This window comes from Nyctereutes procyonoides, unplaced genomic scaffold (assembly GCF_905146905.1).
Source record: "Nyctereutes procyonoides isolate TBG_1078 unplaced genomic scaffold, NYPRO_anot_genome, whole genome shotgun sequence".
NCBI lineage: Eukaryota > Metazoa > Chordata > Mammalia > Carnivora > Canidae > Nyctereutes > Nyctereutes procyonoides.
Window position 1 is genome coordinate 24907293 of NW_026575048.1, and position 25713 is coordinate 24933005.

General features: G+C 40.1%; 1 protein-coding gene across 1 annotated transcript in view; it reads right to left on the reverse strand.

The window, feature by feature from the left end:
• The window catches only part of SRD5A2 (steroid 5 alpha-reductase 2), a 40180-nt gene extending 18173 nt beyond the window's left edge, over nt 1–22007 (reverse strand). The window contains exon 1 of the mRNA XM_055327467.1: nt 21679–22007. Within this exon, the coding sequence (XP_055183442.1) occupies nt 21679–21959 (281 nt within the window). The 5' untranslated portion in view covers nt 21960–22007. The remainder of the gene's footprint in view (nt 1–21678) is intronic.
• Between the last annotated feature and the right edge of the window lie 3706 nt (nt 22008–25713).

A 25713-nucleotide genomic window follows, 5' to 3' on the forward strand; every position in this document is an offset into this window, starting at 1 on the left:
CAGAAATTGTTGAAATTCAAAACATTAAAACTAACTAAAATGAACAAGACAAAGAGCTATTCTTTGAAAAGATCAATGAAATTAACATACCTCTGAAAGACTAATAAAGAAAAAGAAAAAAAAGAATAAGAGACACCATCAGGAATGAAACAGGGACTATTATTACAGAACCTGCAAACACAAGGATAATAAAGAAATACTAGGAACAACTCTACATGCACAAATTTGCCAATTTAGATAAAATGAACCAAATCCTTGAAAAACACAGCTATCATAGCTCACTTTAATGAACAGCCCTGTAACTATTGAGAAAATTGAGAAAAGCCCTGGAACTATTTAAGTCATAATTTTAAAACTCCCCCCTCAAAAAATCTCTAGGTCCAGATGACTTCACTGGAGAATTCTACAAATATTTAAAGAATTAACATCGATTTTACATAATCACTTCATTTTATAAAGCTAGTATTACCTTGATACAAAAACCAGACCAAGACAGTACAAAAAAGACGCTAAACTACAGAACATTAATTCTCATAAATATGAACACAGAAATATTTAACAAGTTGTTAACGAACAGAATTCAGCAGTATATATAAACAATTATATAGCATGAGTAAGTAGGATTTATTCCAGGGATGCAAGACTGGTTCAAAATTCAAAAACCAATCAATGAATTCAACCACATTAGCAAAATTAAAAAAAGAAATAATTGTGGTCATATCAGTCACTGTAAAACAAACAAATATTTGATGAATTTTAACACCTAGTAATGATAAAAATGCAGAAAATAAGAATACAGTAAATCTTCCTGAACTTGATAAAGCACATCTACAGGTAATATTACACTGAATGGTCAATGACTGAATGCTTTTCCTCTGAGATCATGAACAAGACAAGGATGTCTAATCTCACTACTCTTACTTAACAAAGTGCTGAAAATTCTAGTCAGCGCAATAAGACAAGAAAAAAAGAAGCAAACATAACAGAAGGGAAGAAACAATACTGTCCCTCTTTGCAAATGACATGATTGTCTCTATAGAAAAATCCCAAAGAATATACCAAAAATACCCCAACCTCCTAATAAGTGAATTCAGCAAGTTTGCAGGATACACCATGTTCAATTATATTTCTACATGCTTTTAATGAACATATGGACACTGAAATTAGAAATATAAAGTAACATTTTCAATAGTTCAAAAATAAAATACTTAGGTGCAAATCCAAACAAATATGTACAGGACTTATATGGTGAAAACTACAAAGCATTAATGACAGAAATCAAAGATTTAAATAAATGGAGACATACTATGTTTATGGGTTGAAAGATTCACCGTAGTTAAGATGTCAATTCTCTCCAAATTGATAATGAAATTCCTATTAAATTCTAACAAGATTTTTTATAAATATAGACAACATAATTAAAAAATTTATATTGAAAGGCAAAAGAGTTTTGATAGCTAAAACTATTCTGAAAAGAAGAATAAAGTGGGAGGAATTTATCTACCAGATTTTAAGATCTATTATATAACTACATGAAACTGCAATGGTATTGGTGAAAGGATATACACATAAATCAATGTAACACAGAACACAGAAACACACCTAAACAAATAGGCCCAACTTATTTTTTATAAAAGTACAAAAGCAATTAAATGAACAAAACATAGCCTTTCAACCAGAAAATTCTCAGAATAAGGCTAATCAATGAGGTCTTAGGTTTGACACAAAAGCATCATCCATAAGAGGAGAAAAATCATAAACTGGACTTTGTCAAACCTTTTTAAACTTTTGCTCTTCGTAAGAGCTGAAAAGGATGAAAAGAAAAGCTACATGATGGGAAAAATATTTGCAAACCACATATTTTACAAAAGACTAGAATTTACAACACTAGAATTTAGAAGAACTCTCCAAACTCAACATTAAAAGCAAAAAAATTCAATTAGAAAGTGGGCAAAAGGGATCCCTGGGTGGCGCAGCGGTTTGGCGCCTGCCTTTGGCCCAGGGCGCGATCCTGGAGACCCGGGATCGAATCCCACGTCGAGCTCCCAGTGCATGGAGCCTGCTTCTCCCTCTGCCTATGCCTATGTCTCTGCCTCTCTCTCTCTCTCCCTGTGTGACTATCATAAATAAAAAAAAAAATTTTTTTTAAAAAAAAGAAAGTGGGCAAAAAACACGATGAGTCACTTTACCTACAAGTACATAAAGATTTCAAAAATGCATATGAAACAATGTTCAACGTTGTTAGCCTTTAGGAAATGCACATTAAAACCATAATAGACATTATTACACACCTATCAGAATGGCTAAACTAAAAACTGACAACACCAAATATTGGCAAAGATATGAAAAAAATTGGATCATTTGTACATTGCTGGTGTGAATGTATAGCCACTCTACACAGTTTCTTCAAAACCTAAACGTGAATCTGCCATATTACCCAGAAATTGCTTTTCTGGGCATTTATCCCAGAAAATGAAAACATGTTTTCCAAAATTCATATACAAATGTTTATAGCGACTTTATTCATAACAATCAAAGACAGGTAACGCAGATGTCCTTCAATTTGTGGATTATTAAACAAACAAGTACATCCATACCATGGAATACTACTCAGCAGTAACAGAAAGAATTAACAATACACATGACAACCTCGATGAATCTCCAGATAGTTACACCGAGTGAAAAAGAAAAAGCTAATTTCAAAAGGTTACATGCTATATTCCGCCATTTATATGACATTGTTGAAGTCATAAAATATAAAAATGAAGAACAAATTAACGGTTGCCAGGGATTTAGGTAGTGGTGGGAATAGGAGGAAAAGTGAATGTTTAAACACTAGGAATCACCCTGGTGATGGAAGTGTTCTGTCTCTTGACTATACAAAAATGCCAATATTCTGGTTGTGATACTACAGTATAGTATTTGGAGATAACTGGAGTAAAGGTGACACAGGATATCTATGTATTATTTCTAACAATTACATGTGCATCTATAATTATCTTAATAAATACGTAATATCCTATGTATATATGCCATAATGAATGGTGGCTGACTTGGAGAATCAGTTTTTAACCATGGATGTCTATAGAGGTACTTTCTTTGGTTTAAAAGACAGCCCTTAAATTCTACTGGTCAGTGGCAGATATGGTTGAGTATTAAAGCTACCGTACCTACTAAATTAAACTCTTTCAGAGATTTATGAAAGCTCTCTGGAAGATTTTGATGCCACCAGTCATGCACTCACCCACAGATCAGTTCTAAGAGCTCAGTTGTATGAAAGGTAACCCAGAACCTGGAATAATTCTTCAGGAAAAAAAATTACTCAGTAAATAAGTACTCAAGAAATATAAAAAGTACTCAGTAAATGAGTATAGATTACTCCAAGTTTTATCCATCATCTTTGTATTTGGTTGTTTCTATTTGGGTAACTGTGGCAAAGTGAAAATGGATGGTGGATACACCACTTCCAAAATACATGACTGTGTTCATTATTTTTTTATTACTGCACAATACACCACCCTAAAACTTAATGGTTAAAAACATCAACAAACATGTGTTTTCATTCATGACATTGTGGCAGGCTTCCCCCAGAACGAGCAATCTAAGATATAGGGCCAATAGTAGCTCCCTTTTTGTGACCTAGTCTCAAAAGTCACATACCATCACTTTGCCACGTTGTATTTGTCAGAAGCAAGTCACAAATTCTGGCCCCCATTCAAGAAGATGGCAATTGGGTACCATATTTTCAAGGAAATTGTGTCAAAATAATTCATGGGCATATTTTTAAGCTACCACAATGACCTTGACCTTGGTAATTTAACTCCTCCAACCCTCAGTTTTCCATTGATGAACAGAGGATAATAAGGATGCCACCCTCAGAAGGTAATTAAAAGGATTAAATGGTATAATTGAATATAACTGGTACATATTAGAACTTAACGACTCTTTCTTTCCCAACCAAAGGAATATATCAGCTTCTCTTTATAAAGCTGAGGGCCAGCACAAGACCAACAGTGAAGCTGGTCTTTGTGCCCTAGTCATTGTGCCTGTTCACATCACATCTATGAGCCTCTCTCCTACTGATTCCCTTTTATCTCAGGTTCTCAAGATCCTGAGACTCACTCATTTCCAATTGGAAAAACAAATTGTAATCGACATATACAATTGGAAAAAAAATCCCACATGCCCTTCAAAAGAATCCAGGTTTGGTTTTTAGACATGTTAACCCAAAGATCTATTGCATCTGTTGTATTTGCCCCCAATACTCATTCTTCTTTCTTAGAGTACCTAGCTTGGGTCAGCCTCCTATCCTAGCCTGTGAGAGGGTGCATCCTTGTCAGGCTCCTGGGCCAATCAAAACTGGGATAGCCTTATCACACTGGTTGTTTCAGAGATCAGCATGTGACCCGATAAACCCCAATAAGGTCTTGCTTACATTTTTTTGAGAACTGTTCTCCATGTAACCTGGGTCAAAGAGGATATAAGCTCTTAGATCCTACAGTTGTCTTGCCACCACTTATGGACAGCCTTTCTGAGAACAGAACCCGTAAAGGAAGAGCCAAGAGCTGGAGAGAGAAACTGAGTCCTAATGGGATCTTTGGAACCACTGCATCAATCTGGATCTGTTGCTGCAATTGTTCAGTCATAAGAGTTAATAAATTCAGGTCCTAACTTCAGCATATTTGAATTGACTTCTCTGTCACTTGGAACTGAAAGAGTCCTGATTAAAGCACCACCACACTGTTCTCTTTTGAAATAAGCATCAAACTTTTCCAAATATAAAGCCAGAATTGGTGAGGGTTTTGGGTTGCATTTAATAATAAAATAGAGTTTCCCCCAAATTATTCTCTTTGGAGCAGAACCCACCAAGAGGTTCTTTCCTTGTTGGAGCCTCTCTGTATGCCAAAGGCATGGGGCCAACTGGTCCTCTGAGCCCTTGGCTCACTTTCCTCTGTCCTTCCCAAGAAATAACAAACACTGACAATGAATAGTCACTTGTCCGTATATACAAAGATGATACCTGTTATTGTAAATAATAGTTTTGGATATATTAGAGAGTGGGATGTGAAGGCCAAACGCAAAGACAACTAAACACAAAATGAGTCAGTAATACATCCCATCCAAGCTTACATTTTTTATGGACCTTGTGTAGAGTGTTGAATGGTGGCCCCCTAGAAAAGACATATCCATGCCCTAAATCCCTAGAATTTGTGAATATTACTTTATAGCAAAAGAGTGAATATTGTGTTATATGACAAAATATGTGCTTAATTAAGCTTTTTGAAATGATTTTATTTATTTGAGAGAGAGAGAGAGAACAGAAGCAGAGGGAGAGGGAGAAGCAGACTTCCCGCTGAGCAGGGAGCCTGAGGTAGGACTTGATCCTGGGACTCTCAGATTATGATCTGAGCCGAAGGCAGATGTTTTAACAACTGAGCCACCCAATGCCCCATAAATTAAGCATCTTGAGAAGAGGAGATTATCCTGGATGTACCCTAAATGCAATCACATTTATCCTCATATAAAAAAGGGCAGAAAAAGAGAAGACAGATACACAGACAAAAGGCAATGTGAAGACAGAGAACAGAGTTGTGACCACAAGCCAAGGAATGCTGACAGCCACCAGAAGATGGAAGAGGCAAGGAATGGATTTTCCTTTAGAGTTTATTCAGGGAGCATAGCCCTGCTGACACCATGATTTCAGACTTCTGGCCTCCAGAATGGTGAGAGAAAAAATTTACGTTCTTCAAGCCACCCACTTTGTGGTATTCCCTGTAGCAGCTACAGGGAACACCTTGCTAGAGCACTATTAAGCCATTGAATTTAATTTCAGTTCAGACATTTGGTAGAGAAATACCAGTGAAGGTCAACAGACAGCTAATATTTATATAGTGCTTACTCTGTTCTTCGCACACATGAACTCATTTAATCCCTGGAGATAGCTATTATTATAGTTACCCGAGGAGATAGGTATTATTATAATTATCCCATTTTATACATTAGGAAACTGAGGCACAGTGAGGTTAAGCTAGCCCAAGGTCACACAGCTATGAAGCATCAGAGGTGGGATTTGGTGGAGCTAGCTCCACTAGGTGGAGCTAGTTCCAGAGTTTATGCTCTTGAGCACTCTGCTCCATAGCAGTTACTATGTGGAAAAGAAGAATCAGTCACATGGGCATTTGTGAGAACATCTGAGGTTCTCACTTCTGGTTGCACTTTCAAATCACCTGAGGGGCTTTAGGAACACTATAAAGAAGAAGCACACTGAAGACAAATTATTCGGAATCTTCAGTATAGAATCTTGAACACCAGCAGTTCTTAAGAGTTCCCTCAGATGATTCTAATGTGCAGCCAGGACTAAAAAACACTGATACAATAACCTCCAGTTGCAGATTTAACTAATTTTTTCAAGTTGGCATCAACCAGATGTTTGGCTTCTCCAAAGGCTATGTCTACGCAGAGAAATTAGATTGCAAACCTAGTAAAACGCCCAGTTCAATAAGACCACATTGTTTTTCCCTGCATGGAGTAGCTGACCATTTCCTATCAAGGGCTGTCCCAGGGGAACAATTCAACGTGAGGTTTCCCCCTGGGATCCTGCGACTTCTCATCTTGCTCCAACATCCTACAAGTGAGGATAGTCAGGTCCCATTGTCAACCCCCAGCAGATGTCATCGGGTTTGAATTGTCTAGTGGTCAAGATCCAGTAGATCTTTTTTAATTATGAAAAACATTGAGATGATTAGCTCATGAAAACCTAAAATACAGTAAGCCATCTTTAAGTTTTCTATATATGTGTTTTTATATCTTCATATTTATGTCCTGGTAGTTCTGGGAAATCCTGAAACTGCTCACTCACTCACTTCTCTTTCTTCCCGCTTCTATGTCAATATAGTAGTTCAATCTGAACATATACTGAATTGCCAAATTTTTGAGGAACTTTGAGAGTTGCCTCTGAGTGATAGAAAGATAACCATTACTGTGGTACAACCTCTTACAAGGGACATATTACTACTGACCACCATTTATGCCCTCAAAGGTGAGAATCTGAGTATACAAAGAGAATCAGATCAAATTCTTGGTATGAGTAATTAATCGATTAATTCAAGTAACTAGTCTAACTTTTCTTTTTCTTTAAGTTGATAAATTTGAGGTGGATTTTGGCATTGTGTAGGCATACCTGCTCAGCCACTCATGCTAACTGCTCATGACCAAATAAATAAATTGTAAATGGAAACATGGGGTGGTTTCCAGCTTGAAGCACAAAGTTCAGCAAGCCTATTATTGTAGGCTCAGGGCAAGACATGTTCACTGTTAGACACAAACACATCATTTCTGTAAGCGCAATTTTGCATCCTTTATTTCTCATTGTTTGCAAAAAGAAATTTCTGGTTTTCTAATTCCAGCTGTTCAGCTTCATACTGCAGCTTAGATTTATAGGGCTTCTCATGTGGTTTACAAACTGTTTTATATAGCCATGTGGCAATGAGGCCTATATAGTGCCATCATTCTGAGAATCTCTGAGAGGTTTCTACCTTCATTTAAATATTGTCCTGGGACTCAGTAGCCCTGATCAAAGGGCACAACTTTCAAAGATAGATCTGCCTCAGTGCATCTCCCTCCTACATCTTCATTCCATCGTTCATGCCGATGAAAAAAGAAAAAGCCTTTTCTGAGGTCTCTGTGGCAGAATTTACCACGTGAAAGTTTCAGATATGTCACTCATAAGCATCTGCTGATATCTCCCACACTCTATTCTCCATCTTATACTTTTAAGGCCACCTTGCCAGCAATAGCTACATGGAGCCGCACAACTCCTACAAAAGAAACCACCATTCTCCTATCATGCTGAGCTCTCCACAAGTTCAAGAATTTATAACATGGGACCTAAAGGTCATTGCACATTAAGCCTGAGAATGGTAAAAGCAATAGGGTCATAATGAAAAAAAGGAAACTGTTATGGACTGAATATTTGTGTCCCTCAAAATTTCATATCTTGAAATCTAACCTAAATCTAATACAATGTGATGGTATTTGGAGGTGGGGCCTTTGGAGGTAATTAGGTAATAAAGGTTGAACTTTTGTGAACAGGATTAGTGCCCTTATAAAATGAGGCCAGAGAGCTAACTCACCCTATTCCCACCATGTGAGGATACAGCAAGAAGTCAGCCACCTTCAACCCAGAAAAGAACTATCACCTAAACTTGCTAGCACCATGATCTTAGACTTCCAGCTTCCAGAATTGTGAGAAATAAATTTCTGTTTTTGATCAGAAATTTGATCAGATCTGTTTTTAACCACTCCAGGTTATGGTGTTTTGCTATAGCAACCTGACCTGTGACAGAAACACTCTGAACAAATTGGTGGAAGGTTTAGAAACACAAACCAATGAGCTTTGATATAATAACACTGAGTGCAAGCAGAAGCCACTAAAACCAGCAAGTCAACAAGCACTGAAAATGATCAAATCAGCAAAGATAAATGTTAAACCCCATTGGAAGGACTTCTGCTTCCAGTCAAGATGAAGTGACAAGGATTAGACTTACCCTCCACGCTGAACAACAAAAATACAAAACAACAAGACAAATTCTATGAAATAATGATTTACAAAACATTGAACATCAGGCAATGAAAGACAAGGATCCCTGAGAGACACACACAAAGATGATGTGAGCCTTATAACTGATCCAGGTTATTTCTTTGAGAGAATTTTCCTTCTCTGAGAAGGGAATCTCAGACAGAGGTTTGAAGACTTGCTGAACTGAGGAAACACAACTGAGATTCCAGATCAATACATCTAGAAGTCGCAGGACAAAGTAATGAAGATGCAAGAGATACAAAGAGACCTGCAGAGAATACTTAAGTATTCAGCAAAGCCTTAATTAACATACTTATGTAAGGAAGGGATCACTCAAAAGGACTAAAGGGAACAATGCCCAGTGCTCACACATGATCAACCAGACAGACAGAGAAAGTCATAATACATGGAACATTGGGTAGAGTATTCATAAAGGCCTTACCTCAGAGGAGAGAATTAATTAGCCTTGTCACTAGCACTCTTCTAGAACCACTGAAAAAAAATTAGATCAAGACCTGAAAGGATCAAATTATTTCCAAGTAATTCAACTGCATTCCAGAGTAGAGCTCAAGAATATTTATAGGAATACAAAAGTATTTAACACCCAAGAAGCTACATCTGACCATCCAATCAAAGACTAAAGACTGCCAGGTATGCAAAGACACAGGAAAACACCCATATTTTGAAGAATAATCAATCAAAACTGACATAGAAATGACTCAGATGTTAGAATTAGCAGACAATGACATTAAAATAGCTATTATAATTGTCCCAGTTATGGAATGAATAAGTCATGGGGATAAAAGGTATATAGTCAATGGTATTGTAAAGCATTGTATGGTGACAGATGGTAGCTACACTATGGTGAGCACAGCATAATGTATAAACTGGTTAAATCACTATATTGTACACCTGAAACTAATATAACATTGTGTGCCAACTGTACTTCAATTTAAAAAAAAACAGCTATTATAACTGCATTCCACATGTTCACAAAATTAAGTAGAAGCATAGAAGACAGCAGAAAGACGAAAATCACACTTCTAGTGATTAAAACTACCATGTCTGAGTTGAAAATATCCCAAATGGAATTAAGAAGATAAGACAACGCAAAAGAAGAGACTATGAATTGAAGACATACCAATGGAAACTATTCAAAATGAAATAACTGAAAAAAAAAGAATAAAAAAAAAGAAAGGAGTATCAGTGAGCTCTGGGATGGTTTTATACATGCATAGGTCTCATAGATATGTAATTGCAGTTTCTGAACAACAGGAGAGAGAAGCAGGGAGATGAAGAATATTGCATAAAAATGGTCCAAATTTGATGAAAACCTTGTCTATGGATTTAAGGAGTTTAAAGAACCCCAACATTAAAGTCATGAAGAAAACTACACCAAAGAATATAATTGCTCTAAACCAATGATAAGGAGAAAACAATAAATGTAGACAGAGATAAAAAGACACAGGTATAGAGGAACAAAGATATGAAGGACAGCCAATTTCTTTTTATAAGATTGCAAGCAAGATGACAGAGGAGTAACATCTTTAAAGTACTGAAAGGACAGCTGTCATTCTAGAATGCTATATCCTAGAAATATATATCTTCAGAAAAAAAAGGAGACATAAAGATATTTTCAAATATTCAATCTAAAAGAACTGTTCTAAAAGAAATAAAGTTCTTTAGGTGAAATAAAAAATAATCCCAGATATAAATATGGACCAATCCCCAAAAGTGAAGAACATCAGAAGTGGCAACTACGCAGGTAAATATATAAGTTTTTTATTATTTAAATCCCTTTAAAAGATAACTGACTGCTTAAAAAATAATAGCAATATGGTGGAACTTTTTAAAGCATGTATATAAGTAAAACAAATAATGACAATCACATACATTCCAAGAGAAAAAATGGAAGTATTTATTTCATATTCTTATACTGTACATGAAGTGGTATAATAATACTTGAAGACAGGATGCCTGGGTGGCTCAGTTGCTTAAGTGTCTGCCTTCAGCTCAGGTTATGATCCCAGAGTCCCACATCAGGCTCCGCACCAGGAGCCTGCTTCTTCCTCTGCCTATGTCTCTGCCTCTCTCTGTGTGTCTCTCATGAATAAATAAATAAATAAATATTAAAAAAAAGAAATTCATAGCAATAAATGCCTATATTAGAAAAAAGAGGTCTCAATCTGTCTTAAGAAACTAGAAAAAGGAGATTAAACCCAGAGCAGAAGGAAGATAAATATAAATATCAAAACAGCAAACAGCAAACAAATGAAAAGAAAACAGAAAAGTTAACATAGAAACTCAGTGAAACTAAAATCTGGTTTTTTGAGAAGATTAATAAAATTGATAAAGCTCTAACTAGAAGATGGGGAGATAGTGAGGAGACATAAATTACTATTATTAAGAATGAGAGGGGTGACATCCCTCTAGATTCTACAGATATTAAAAGGATATTTGTGTGTTGACAATTTGCCAAGTAATATGATTACATTCTAAGGGATCTTCAAAATCCTAACTCAAAGTATCATTAGGAGAGGTGACAATTTCAGGAGCTAGTGATGTCATAGTGGCTCAGTAAAACAGAATTTACGCATACATGGTGACTTCCCTCAAAGCAGTGCCTACTTGTAGGAGTGTCTTGATCTCTAAGGACATTTAATTCCCTGGTCAGTTTGGAAGGTACTTCTTAAAATCTTATAATATCAGTCTTATTTCTTCTATTAAGTTTAGTAGGACTTAAACCACTAAACACAGAAAATATTACAAGAAAAATGCAAATGCAGGGTGCCTGGGTGGCTCAGTTGGATGAGCATCTGACTCTTTATTTCAGTTTAGGTCATGATCTCTGCTCAGGTCATGATTTCACGGTAATGAGGTCAAGTGAGGAGTTGCTTGAGATTCTTCCTCCCTCTGCCTCTCCCCCCACTCTCTCTCTCTCCAATAAATAAATAAATCCTTTTAAAAAAGAAAAAATGCAAACCTGAAGTATCAGCTATTTACATCATTTTGTACTCCAATCATTATCAATTTTAATTCATATATGTTGATGTGGATTTTTCAGAATGCAGGTCTATTTTTTTTTACTAAATGACTTTACATATTTATTTTCATCGTGTAATCCAAAAGCTAATATTTTTAAGTATACATGATATTCAATCCTATTGATTATAATCAGCACTCAATTATAGAGCATTTAAGTAAATTTTAGTGTTTCACAATTGTGAATAGTAACACCGTAACTTTATATAAATTGATTTCTTTCTTTTCAATTATGTCCCTTCATTATGTCCCCTAAATGAAATTCCTGGGGGGGGGGGGGAAACACACAAAAAAAATGAAAAAAGTGAACAGTTTTTCAGCTATTATTAAACATTGCCAGATTAGCCTCACAGAAACTTAGAGCAATTCTCAGGGCCACACACATATATAATTTTCTCATGGGTCCATCTACAGTTTTTAAAAAAATCTTTATTGAGGTATAATTAAGAACCAACTGCACATATTTAAAGTATATAATCTGATAAATGCAGAAACTATCATGATATCAAATCCTAAACGCATCCATCACCACCAAAAGTTTGCTCATACCCTTGTTTATAATCCCACCTCCTATCCCTCTTTTTTCCCTAGGAAACCACTGATACTTTATATACTCTAGATTAGTTTCAATTTCATAGAATTTTATATGTTATGGAATCATAAGGCACTTTTTTTCGCTTGGTTTCTTTTACCCAGAATAATTATTTTGCATTTCATCCCATGTTGTGGCTCTCATCAAATAGTTCATTCATTTTATTTTTATTGTGAGTAGTATTCTATTTTATAGATACAACAGTTTATTTTCGCCGGTTGATGGACATTTGGGTTGTTTCCAGGTTTTGACTACCACAACTAAAGTTGCTACAAATATTTGCATACAAATCTTTGTATAAATATGTGCTTTTATTTTTATTGGGAAAATAGCTAGCAATGAAATGGCTAGGTCATATGGTAGGTTTATGTTTAGCTTCTTAAAAGACTGCCAAAATGTTACTCAAAATAAATGACTGCTGTTGTAATTCCCATCAACAATGTAGATGAATTAGTATGGTCAGTCTTTTTAGTTTTTAGCCATTCTAGAGTATGCATAGTGGTATCACATTTTGCTTTAACTTACGTTTCCCTACCAACTAATGATGTTGAGCATCTTTTCATGTTTTGTTTTTGTTTTTAAAGATATTTATTTATTTATTTATTTATTTATTTATTTATGATAGAGAGAGAGAGAGAGAGAGAGGGAGGGAGGGAAGAAGGGAGGGAGGGAGGCAGAGACACAGGCAGAGGGAGAAGCAGGCTCCATGCAGGGAGCCTGACATGGGACTCGATCCTGGGTCCCCAGGATCAGGCCCTGGGCTGAAGGTGGCGCTAAACCACTTAGCCACCCGGGATGCCCATCTTTTCATGTTTTTATTTGCCTTTATGTTTTCTTTAGCAAAGTATCTGCTCATATCACATGATGCAAATGCAATTCGTTAAGGAAAGAACAGTATTTTCAATGAATGATGCCAAAACAATTGGATACACATACACAAAGAAAGAAGAACTTTGATTCATACTTCTTACATAAAAAAAAAATTAACTCAGGGCACCTGGGTGGCTCAGTTGGTTAAGCATCGAACTCTTGATTTCAGCTCAGGTCATGATCTCAGGATTGTGAGATTGAGCCCCACATCAGGCTCAGCACTGGGCATGGAGCCTGCTTAAGATTCTCTCCCTTTCCCTTTGCCCCTCCTCCATCTAAAAAAATTAACTCTAGATGGATCATATACTTAAATGTAAAATCCAAAACTATAAACCTTTTATAAGGAAGCATAAGAGAAAACCCTGTGACCTAAGATTAGGCAAAAATTGCTTAGCTATGACATTGAAAGCACACACACACACACACACACAAAAAAAAAACAGAAAAATTGGATGGCATTTAAATTTTAAACTTCTGATTTCCAAAAGACATGGTCAAGAGAATGAAAAATAAAAGCTACACAGACTGGGAGAAAATACCTGCAAAGCATGTATCTGGTAAAAGATTTGTATCTGGAATATATAAGGAACTTTCAAAACTTGATAATGTGAAAGAAAGGACCCAATACTCTAATATTTAGATTTGTTTATCAGATTTGGGCAAGTAAAGAACATTTACTGAGGGAGTAAATGGGAGACTGAGGGAGGCCTTATACTGTTGTTACAGAGAGCAGTCAGAGGCAGGAGAGAGAAATAGACACCAAACACAGAAAAGGATCAAGGGATGTTTCACAGTCAGATAGGAAAAAATGTCAAAAGCTTGTTGCCTGTTTTCTTCACAGCAACTTCTAGGATCAGCCTTGACAACATGGCCCAAGTATAATAGAAGGGTTTTGAAAAGAGCTTGGAGCCTGATTAAGGTTTGGATAGTAGAACTAGATATTATGGCATATATTCAAATGATATTTGGTATTAAAAAGAGGAGAGGCATTCCAAGTCAGAGTGTATGAAGCCCTGGGCAATTTTAAGTCATAGATCCTCAGGTCCCTTTTCCTGACTGAGCATCACCTTCTCACCCACAGATCTGGGAAGAGACCATCCTTTGCAGGACCAGCTCAGGTGCGTGCCCATCACTACCACTCACCCTCACCAGTCACTGCAATCAGATGGAGTGCAGTCATTTGCGAAATAGCATTAATGATAGTGATTGTCTCAAAGACAAAATGAGATAAGCAATGTAAATCATGTAACATAATTCCTGGAACACCCAGAGCTCGATAAATATTGGTTCCCCCTTCCATTTCCCTCTTCTCTAACCAAATGGAAGGCAAATTGCACTGCTGGCCCCAGTTCATAGGGTTTTTAAATTTAGAGCTTCTAGGCTGAGCTCTTATTAAAGGATCCTGGGTTAAGCACGGAGACTTTTTAAACAACTTGATTCCAGATTTTGATGGCCTCATTGCCATATGTGGCAGGGAGTGAAAAAGCAGAATGAGAGGTGCTGCAGGCTCCAGAACCAAGTTGCCAGGCTCTGGCAAAAATCAATAGGTAGACAACTTTTCTATTCTATCTAGAAACAGAAAAGCATTCATGACCACCCCCCACTCCCCACGCTGGCTGAGGGCCCATCATGAGAGTAACCCTCCTGGCCTTTCCACTGTCCCTCGCTTACTCCTCCTTAGCGAAAAAGTGAATTACCTGCTTGGTGAACTTAAAAGCAGCACCTCTCCAGAGGTGTGTACAGCTCAGCCCATCTCTCACTCTAATGTCTTTTCAGAACAGGCTCCGCTGGGAAAAGCCTGTGGTTGTTAGCTGTGAGCACTGCTGGATATTTTTTGAGGTACTGTGTTAGCAGGCCCACATGATCTAAAATGCAAGCCATATTGCCCCAAATCAGCTTTAATTAACTCTAATAAGGGTGGTCATTTTTGCTTAATTCCTAGGTTTATCTCCCAGTTGGTTCTGAACTTGGGTGGGGGAGAGGAGAACCCTCTATTCTGTGCAAACTCAAGCACAGACAAACACCAGAGACAGCACATTCAGTGGCATGACTGGGTCCCCCTTAGGTCTCCCTCAATTTGCATTTTCCCACCTGCTCTAGGCCTCTCAGACTGACATCACCACCACCAACTTTCACACCAGAAAGAATGATAGACACGTGGGACACCTGGGTGGCTCAGCGGTTACGTGTCTGCCTTCGGCTCAGGTCTTGATCTCAGGATCCTGGGATCAAGTCTTGCATCAGGCTCCTCGCAGAGAGTCTGCTTCTCCCTCTGCCTATGTCTCTGTCTCTCTCTCTGTCTCTCATGAATAAAGGAATTTTTAAAAAATGATAGACATATAACGATGACTCTTTCTTGCATTCCTTCCAGAGGGCAAGCACCAGATGTAGTATTTCTGTGTCTCTCACAGGACCTAGCATGGTTCGGAGCATATGGAGCTCTGATAAAGAATCAGAACACTGGGTTCAAGCCCCATTTCACCCCTTCCTAGCCATGTGATTTTATATACATTACTTAACCAATTTGGATCACTGTTTGCTCATTGTATTTGTTCTTTTTAAGTGACATTATGTTAGAATGAGCTTTTCTTCAATGTGGCAAAAATGAAACAGTCAAGATCTTTAAAGCTGGTTTACATTTTTGGCAAACAGCTAGCTCTGCATTTTTCAGATGTGCTTATGATGTCATCTCATTTAAAATGTAAACCCCAAGATTCCTACTATTTCCCACAAGTGTTCAGATAAAGGACTTGGAACCTAGGAATTCTCAGAAAAAGATATTACTACCAAATTCCTATTTAAATGTACCAGATATGTTCTAAAATTTGCCCACTGCTTTGCTACAGGATTTAACAAAATTTAATCATAGTATTACCAGGAATACAATCAATTAACTGATTGCAAAGCTATGCCATTCATGGTTTTCTTAAGGAGGAGCTGGCAAGAACTGGGGCCCACAGGCCAAATACTGTCCACTCCCTGGTTTTGTAAATAAAGTTTTATTGGTACACAACCACACTCATTTGTGTACATATTATCTGTGGCTGCTTTCACGCTACAACAGCAGCGTACAATAGTTGTAACAGAGACTGTATGCTTGTGAAGCCTAAAAGAGTTACAATCTGGCTTTTCTACAGAAAAAGTTTGCTAACCCTCATTCTAAAGAATCTTTCTTTAAATTAAAAAATATATGTGTGTGTGTATACATAAAAATCCCCCCAAATCTATATATATATAGATTTTATGTATATGTACATATATACATTTTAAATATATATGTGTGTATATATATATAAAGTCCCCCCCAAAAAAAATCTTTCAGCTAATCTTACTTGATCAAATTATGTCTCAGGAATGTCCTTAACACATGATTAAGTGACTACAAGAATATGGCTTGCCCTGCATGGGCCTTTCTTCTCAATCCGCAAGAGAAGAAATTTGTCTAGGTGGTTTCCAGTGTGGGCATCAATCAATACTCTGACTCTCAGCCAATGAGTAATTTCCTTCATGAGGTTTTTGGAGAGTTTTCTTGAGTTTTTATTATTTTGTTTTATATTTAAAGACACATTTCTCAGGCACCTGGGTGGCTCAGTCAGGTAAGTGTCTGCTTTGAGCTCTGGTCGTGATCTTGGAGTCCTGGAATCAAGCCTCACATGTGCTCCCTGCTCAGCTGGGAGCCTGGTTCCTTCTTCCTCTGTCCCCTGCCCCCCACCTCATGCTCCCTATCTGCCTCTCTCTTTCTCAAATAAATAACTAAAATCTTTTTTAAAAAAAAAGACATATTTCTCTTTTTTTAATTGAAATGTTGTTGACACACTATGTTACATTAGTTTCAGGTGTACAACATAGTGCTTTGACTACTTTATATATTATGCTATGTTCATCACTAGTAGAGCTACAGTCTGTCACCATACAACACTATTATAATACCACTGACTGTATTCCATGTGTTGCACCTCTCATCCCAGTGACTCATTCATTCCATTACTGAAACCCTGTATTTCCCATTCCCCTTCACTCGTTTTGCTCATTCTCCACCCCCTCTTCTTGGGCAGTCATCAGTTTGTTTCCTTCATGAGGTTTGATTACATCTGAATATTTGAGATATCTGCATCTCTTATGAGATTGGAGAAGTATTGGCAAGGTTCATCAGGAGACTCAAATTCCAGCCTCCTCTGCCGTTCATTGACTAAACCTCTTGGTGCTTTACTTCTATAAAATGAGGATGCTGGACAGATGAGGATGAAGTTTCCTTAAAGCAGATAATTATGGTCAGGTGTGTGTAGTGCATCATAGAAGGCCACACTGGCTGCTATGAAAACCCAAGGAATGGTACCACTCCTGGATTTACAGGGAAGGGACTCAGAGAAGGCTTCTTAGAGGAAGCAATCCTGATCTGACTTTTGAAGAACAGGAAAGAATTCATGCTGTTGGAAGAATGAATTGACAAATAAAGCAAAAATGCATCTTATAGAAGCCATCATTTTATTTGGCTAACTAGGAAATGTCATCTGTTTCAACATTTAAGCCTCAGGAATAATCTAAGTTCAAACAGACTCTAATGAGTCTGTTACACCTTGTTTCTGGATACTCATCATGAAAAGTCACTCTGCAAGCAACTTTTCACAATGTAGTCCTCTTTTTTGTGAAAAGATATTTCTTTTCCTTCTTCAGTTAAATATCAAATCTTGAAAAAGATATCAACTGCCACAGACATAGGTGGTATGATGATCATTGCATGGGATACAAAGACTTCTTGGGAAAATGAAGATCAATCAGAGAGTATGAGCAAAGAAAGGATCATTCCAGGGCTATAGGCAAGGTCAACGAAAGATAACTGACCTCACACAATTTTGGCAGTGGATTAGACAATATGCTTACACAGCAATCATTTTCATGTGGCTAGACCATCCAAACATTCACAACAATAGATTCTGAAAGGAGGAGAATTATCTCAGTTGACCTAGCCATGCAATCTCAGCAGTGATTTCTAAGTAGTCACTGGCTCTCCCACAATCCTCATCACCTGCACCAATGTCAGAGGTAGAACTCATTCGTGCATTCAACAAATTTAGTGAGTACCAACTATGTAATACCAGCACTTTTCTATACACTAGGGACATAGTCGTGAACAGATGAGACAAAAACCCTTGCCTTTGTGGAAGTTAAATTCTAGTGTGTGATTTTTGGATGGAGAAAAATACAAAGAGTTTTAGCTTCTAACCAAAAAGACGTATTGCTGTTCTGCACAGTCCTGAAGGAACATTTTGTAAAAGAGTCCAAGCCACCCGTGAGCCAGCCTTCCTCCTGATCCCTTGTCCCTTCATCTCAGTCTCTGTGTCACAGCAATTTGCAGAACACAGTAAAGTCAAGGCAGTCTGATGCTTTTTTCTTAACGCACCCTCATTATCAAGCCACATGACTCCTAAAGCCTCAAAACAAAAATGTTCATAGGCCTTGAACCACTTCTGGAAATCTTGGCTGAGAAAACACACCTAACTTCTGAAAAGAATTCAGGTTGCAAAAATGTGCATCACTTTAAACTACCTTCCCTCCTGCAAAATAATGGGGCGAATTAAATGCCCAACTATAAATTAATGGATAGGTAAATTATTGCTTTTACATAAGGTGACATCACATGCAGCCATTAAGATTATATTTACAAAGATCCTATGATAATGTGGGAAAATACTTATTATAAAATATTAAGTAACCAAGCAGAACAAAACTATATATCTTCAATACAACAAGCATGTGTAAAAATCAACTAAGAAAAATAAAAGCCTTGATGGAAATGTCCCAAAACATTAACCACTGATGTACTTAGGTGTTGAAACTATGGGTGTTTTCTACTTTTTTGTATTTTCCTTTTGTTCTTTAGTGAGTATTTCTTATCATCAGAATTTAAAAAATAATAATTCAAGTATAGAACAGCTTATCATGGTAGCTAAGAGCCTGAGATCTGATTCAGACTCCCTGTATCTGAACTATGTGTGGCTCCTCAAATTACTGTGAGACCTTGGGCAAGTTATTTAAACTTTTCTCCTCCTTAGTTTTTCACCTGCAAAATGGGGGCGAAAATAGTGCCTCTCTACACAGGTTGGTGTGAAAATTAGTAGATAATTCATGAAGAGTGCTCAGCAGAGTATAACATCTCATAAGCACTCTAAATAACAGATTCAAGACTCCAGTGGCCTCAAAGAAAGAGCTCACACAAGAGAGAAGGTGGACACACATTACATTTTTACATCTCAGGAACAACTAACCCAGAGCTGTGTTTTCAGTGGATAATTCTCCCTCAGTCAGAATCAATCCCCAAATCCTTGACGTATAGTTTAAATTTTCTCCTGAAGAAGATGGACAGTATGTCAATACTTATTTTGTGGGTGATTACTTCCTTGGTCTTTGTTTCTTTTTTAATGTACTGGTCATCATTTATTGTGCACAGTAACTTTTATTTTCAAAAACAAGTCTGAAAATAAAAATAAATAAAAACAAAATAAAATAAAAAATTAAAAAGCAAGTCTGAAATTATGTTAATAGGACTATCAGAAAATACTAATCATTACTTTAAGATGAAATGACCTCATAAAAATACTGTTTATGGTGCTGACAGTTGTTAATTTGAAGATAAAAGCAATGTCTGATAGAATCATATTTTTTGTCAAATGTTGGTTCCAAAAACAGTGAAATGAAAAGCTAGCTTCTTAACTCCTGCACTCAACGTCCTTTTTTTTTTTCTGTACAAATTAAACCATTTAAATCTGAGTAAGATAATGTGGTTGTTCATTAAACCTGCACCTTGTCCACAACAGACTTTTAGTAAATATTTGCCGAAAGGACACCCATTTCTGAAATTTTAGTTCTTATGGCTAATCTTATGGCTAATACTCATCTTTTTAAAAGAATGAGAACTCAGTTCAGATTGCATAAATGTTCCTTGTCTGAGGAAAGCATCTGCATCCTACAGACCAACTGGAAAGCCAAGGCTCTGGGTGAAAGCAGTAACCTCTGCCTCTAGACTTCTTCCAGCCTACTGCTACCTACAGGTTCAGGTCCTGGGCCTGAGCTGTGGCCTCCAGCCCAGTCATCTCTGCTGCAGACAGGCTGCCCCACAGCTCATTCTCCTGCCTAAAGGGCATTTGAGCAACTCAGAGTTTTTCCATAAACTGACCTTTGTATTATTAGAGCCTTTAGGAGATTTTTGTTAGAAACCAGAGACCTCCCTTCAGCCCCTAAACAAGTTTTTCCCTCTATTCCAACTACCTTTCCAACTTAATAAATTTGTGGATGGCTTCACCCCCTTTACTATCCCACATTCTTAGTTCTATGTTAGCTTTACATCTCAGAAATGGTGAAATGTACATCGGCCCAATAAAATAATGAAATAACAAAACAAAAAAAAAAGATGGCACAAATATTAAATCTTGACCGATAAAAGAGATCCAGAAGACAAGGCAGGTTAAAATGCGTTTCTTTACAACTCCTTGTCTCGAAATGAGGCATCCTTATGAAAAAAAAAAAAAAAAAAGGAGTTGTGCCTTTCAGCTTCCCGCATTCTTCACCCTAATTTCCAATCTAGACTTCCTGGATCTTTGACCCTAGAAATTCTCAATTCAAAAATAAGGCTGTGCGTCCGGTCGTTCTTGGTTTGGTTTGGCAACTTTCCCGTCGTGGAGTCTTCTCGCGCCGAGTTTGTCTGCGTAACGCGGGGGAACGTCCTGGGCGGCGGAGAGCCACGGGCTGAGACCCACCTCGCGGGGCGCCCGCTGCATCGCCTCCAGGAAGCCCCTCGCCCCGCTCAGCCCCGGCTTCTGCGTCTCTCAAGCGCGCGTGCCAAACGCGGAGCTCGCAAGGGGACAGGGGCCGCTGGGGACCACAGGGAGGGAAGGAGTGTGCGCGCCTGGCACCTTGCTCGGGCGCTCTTCCCTGCCCCCGCCTCCCCCCGGGGTCCGCAGTCCTTCTCCGGGCTCTCCTTATAGACCAGGAGGCAAAACTGCCCCCAATTTGGGATTCCTAACTCGGAAGACCGTTTGAGCCGCGCAGCACCCGCGGCTCTTCCTCGCTTGCGTCCCGGGGAGCTGTCCAGGTAGAGGGGTGCGGCAGGGGCGCGGGCAGGCGGGGCGCCCCTCTCGCTGCGGCCGGCGGGCCCCATCGCATCCCCTCTCGCACCCGCCCAGGCCCGCGAACACCCCGTCGGCCGCCCCTCGGAGCCGGGTTTCCTTCGGGAGATGCGGCTCCGTGGCCTCCCTCCGGATCCCAGCCGCAGCCCGCCCCCGCCCCGCCCCGCCCCGCCAAGGAAAGGTGTCGGAAGCTGGAGCGGGGAGAGGGGCCGAGGCGCCCCGGGCGACGGCGGCCCGCGCGGCTGCGGAGGGAGCAGTCGGCGCCAGCGGCTCCCGGCCCCGCGCGCCCGACGCTCCCGTGCCGCGGGCTCCAGCTCCCGCCCCGCCGCAGCCGGCGGATCTGCCCCGCGACGGCTGCTCGCCCGGGCCCGCGCCCGCTCCGGGCTGCGGCCCCGCGGGGCGCTCCCGGGGGCGCCGCGCTCCTGGACGCCGAGAGCCGGGCCGCCGCCGCGCCCGCAGGGGGCAACCGCTACCTGTGGAAGTAATGCGCGCAGAAGAGGCCCAGGAGCACCGTCGCAGGCTGGCCGAGGAGAGCGCGCGGCTGCCGGGCGAGGATCCCCGCGGGCACCACGAAGGAGGGCAGCTCCTGCAGGAACCAGGCGGCGCGCGCGGGCAGGCGGGGGGCGGCGGGCGTCAGGCCCTCCGAGTACTTCCCGTAGCCCGAGGGCTTGGCCAGGTACAGGAACAGAGCCCCCATGGCCGCCAAAGCGGCGCTGCCCGCCAGCACCGGGCTCTGCTGGCAGCGAATGGGCATCGCGCCGCGCTCCCCGCCGGTGCCGGTGCCGGTGCCGGGGCCGGTGCCGGTGCCGGTGCCGCCGCCCGCGCACAGGCGAGCGCGGTCTTCACGGCCCCTTTATGGGGCGCTAGACGCCACCCTGCGTCCGCCCCTTCGGCCTTGGCTCCCGCCCTTCCATCCTGCCCGCGGCCCCGCGCGGCCAGCCCTCGCTCGGCTCAGCGTCGATGCCCCTGTCGCAGCGCTGGCGCCGGGGCAGGACCGAGGGTCCTGGGGGCCCCCGCCGCGCGCCCACCTCGCCACCGCCTTGCACCGGCGCCCCCTGGAGCTGCCCTTCGAAGACCCGCTCCTCACGCCTCGCCCCCTGCGGCTGCCGCTCCTAGGACTAGGAACTCAGGGGAGAAAGCCACGGGGCGACTGCGCCCTGGGCCGTTGTCCGTCCCGCCGCCTCGCAGCCTCCAGATCCCCTCCGAGCCCTCCCTGCCCGCCCCCCCCCGCTCCCACCCGACCCCGGGCTCGGCCTGCAGCGCCTCCCGCGCCCGCCACGCCTTCTGCCCAGGGCCTCGGTGCTCCTTCGCCACGCTCAGTCGGCGGCCCCTCTGCCCCATCGCGCCCCGGGGCCCTCGGTCCTCCGCGGTCCGCCTCTGTCGCGCTGGGTGCGCCCTGGGCCGCCCGCCTCCGTCCACGAGGCGCGTCCCCAGCGCGGGGGCACCAGCCAAGCTTGCGGCCCCGAGTAGTGAGGCGGGAGGCGTCGGTCCGCCCTGGCCTCTCCGCCGCCCCCGGATCCCTGCAGCCGCAGGACCCAGGCTAACGTCCACGGCTAAGGCCGCAGGACGCCCTCTCCGCGCTCGTCGCGTGAGTCGGGTCCCACACGGTGGTGGCTGGAGATGCTACTGTGCTCTGAACATCCAGACGTGGTTCTCCCATCTATTTCCCACCCTCTTCTCATCCCTCACCCCCTTGTTCACTATCCATTTCTTCCTCCCTCCGCCGATTCACTACGCAGACGTCCTTGGCTGCCCTCCGCCTATGTTTCATGCCCCTTTTCATCTCTTCCGTCTCACTTTGACCTGGTTTCCTCCTCTACCTTGGCCTTCTCTTCCCGAGTGCTGCTCACATCACTCTTCATCTTCTCGTCCCATCTCTAATAAGCATTACTTTATCCCTATTATTGTTCTCCTCTGGTCCCTACTTCAGGCTCCACCCTAACCCTCCCTCTTTCCTTGGCTTTCTTTATCCTTCTTTCTTAACTCCAACTCACTACCTCTCAGGAGCACCGCTCACTATCTCCCCATCACCCCTGCCCTGTCCTACTGGCTGTACCAAGGAAAGGCACACTGTCCCATCTGCCCAGTTTGAGGGTGTTTCCTGATACCTGTGACATTTTCCAAATTTCCTGAGAATCCCATCTTACAGATCTAAGAACCTTGGTAAACCCCAAGCAAAATAAACACACACCCCTAACACACTCAGCAATCACAAATTTGATGGCTTGAAAAACAAAAGTTTATTGCCACACAGTTCTGGAGGCCAGAAGTCTAAGATCAAGGTTTCAGAAAAGTGAGTTCTTCTGAGGGCATTGGAGGATAATCTGTTCCATGACTCTCCTCTAGCTTCTGGTAATTTGCTTGAAATATTTGGCATTCCTTGGCATGTAGAAGCTTCATTACCATTTCTGCCTGAATCTTCACATAGCCTTTACTCTGTGTGTATATATCTGTGTCCAAATTTTTCCTTTTTATAAGGACATCAGTCATATTGGATTAAGGGCCCACTCTGCTCCAGTATGATCTCCTCTTAACTAATTATATCTTCCATAATCCTATATCCAAATAAGATCACATTCTTACATGTTTGGGGTTAGAACTTCAACATAGAAGTTTTGAGGGAGAGGGACACCTGAGTGGCTCAGTCGGCTACAAGTTGTACTCTTGGTTTTAGCTCAGGTCATGATCTCGGGGTTCTGGGATGAAGCTCCCCATTGGGCTCCATGCTGAGTGTGGAGCTTGTTTAGGATTCTCCCTCTCCCTCTGCACCCCCATTCGTGTTCTCTCTCCAAAAAGAAGAGGAAGAATAAGAAAAAGAAGAAGAAAGAAGAAGAAGGAGAAGAAATTTAATCAGCAGCAATGATTAACCTCAGTAAACTATAAAACAAAATATGCTTTCAATGCCTGAAATCACAGTATAGAAATGGGAAATGGTGAGATATCGAAGTGATTTTTTTAAGATGGAAATTCTAACTAATAATACACTATATGTTAATTGATTTTTAAATGAAAGAAAGGAAGAAGGAAAGAGAGAAAGAAAAGAAAGAAAGAAAGAAAGAAAGTTCTAGAACCAAAAAATCCAATTTATGGGATAGACATACAACTGAACAAAGAAGATGGAAGGAAGAATAAGTGGACTTCAAGATAATTTGATAAAAGGCAAAAAATTACAAATTCAAATTATTCAGTGAGAAATAAGCAGAAAAATTACAAAGTCCATGCTGAGGCAAGTCATTTAAGTTATTGAAGGTCAAAGATAAAGGACAAATCTTAAAGACAGCAATAGAAAAACAACATATTATATTTAGGACAACAATCTGATTAACAGCTAACTTCTAAAAAATTTTAAGAAAATAAAGAAAAAGCTAACTTCTTATCAGAAGAGAATGTAAATCAGAAGAGAGTGGAACATCTTTAAAATGCTGAAAGAAAAAAACTCTCTACCCAGAATTCTACCTATATCCAGAAAAAGTATTATTCAATAATGAAGGTGAAATATGAATATTTTCAGTTAAACAAAATGAGTATTCATAACCTCAGTACAATAAGCAGTAAAGTTCTTGTGACTGAAGGGAAAAGATAACTGATAAAAAATATAAAGGATGGTGAGATACAAGTTTATAAGGTTGCAAAATTTCTATTTTTTTTAAGTGAAGCAGTATATCGCAACTATAACTACATTGTGACAGTTACGATGTATGTTGAAATCTATAGGACAACCCTATAAAAATTTAGTAAAAAATAGCTACTATGTGTAAGGTTCAATGTTAACTAGACTCTTTGTGATCATTTCACAATATATACAAACATTGAATCATTATGTTGTACACCTAAAACTAATATAATATGTAAATTATACCTCAATTTAAAAAAAAGAATAACTACAAATTCAACAGTAAAACTAAAATAAAAATCTTTTAAAAATCAAATAATCAGAATGAGGGGACAGGAAGAGAACAATAAGAACAAAACACAGAAGAGATAAATGGTTGGAACAGCTTGGAAAGGAAGAAGTGAAATTATATCTTCACAAATGATATGATTTTATATGTAAAGCACTAAGGAATCTACTAAAAAACTACTAGCACAAATAAGGAAGTGCACCAAGGTTACAAGATATAGGATCAAATATCCATTGAAACTAGCAATGAGGATCTGACGTGAAATTACAGAAATGATCCATTTACGATAGTATCAAAAGTCATAAGAGACTCTTAATCACAGGAAACTGAGGGTTGCTGGAGGAGAATGGGGTGGGGGGGATGGAATAACTGGGTGATGGAGGGCATGTGATGTAATGAGCATTGGGTATTATATATAACACTGATGAATCATTACACTCTACCTCTAAAACTAATAATACACTATATGTTAATTGAATCAAATAAACAAACAAATAAATAAAAATAATAGCACCAAAATACTTAGGGATAAGTTTAACAAAAAAGGAATGAGACTTATATACTGAAAACTACAAAACATTGTTGAAAGAAATTAATGAACACTTA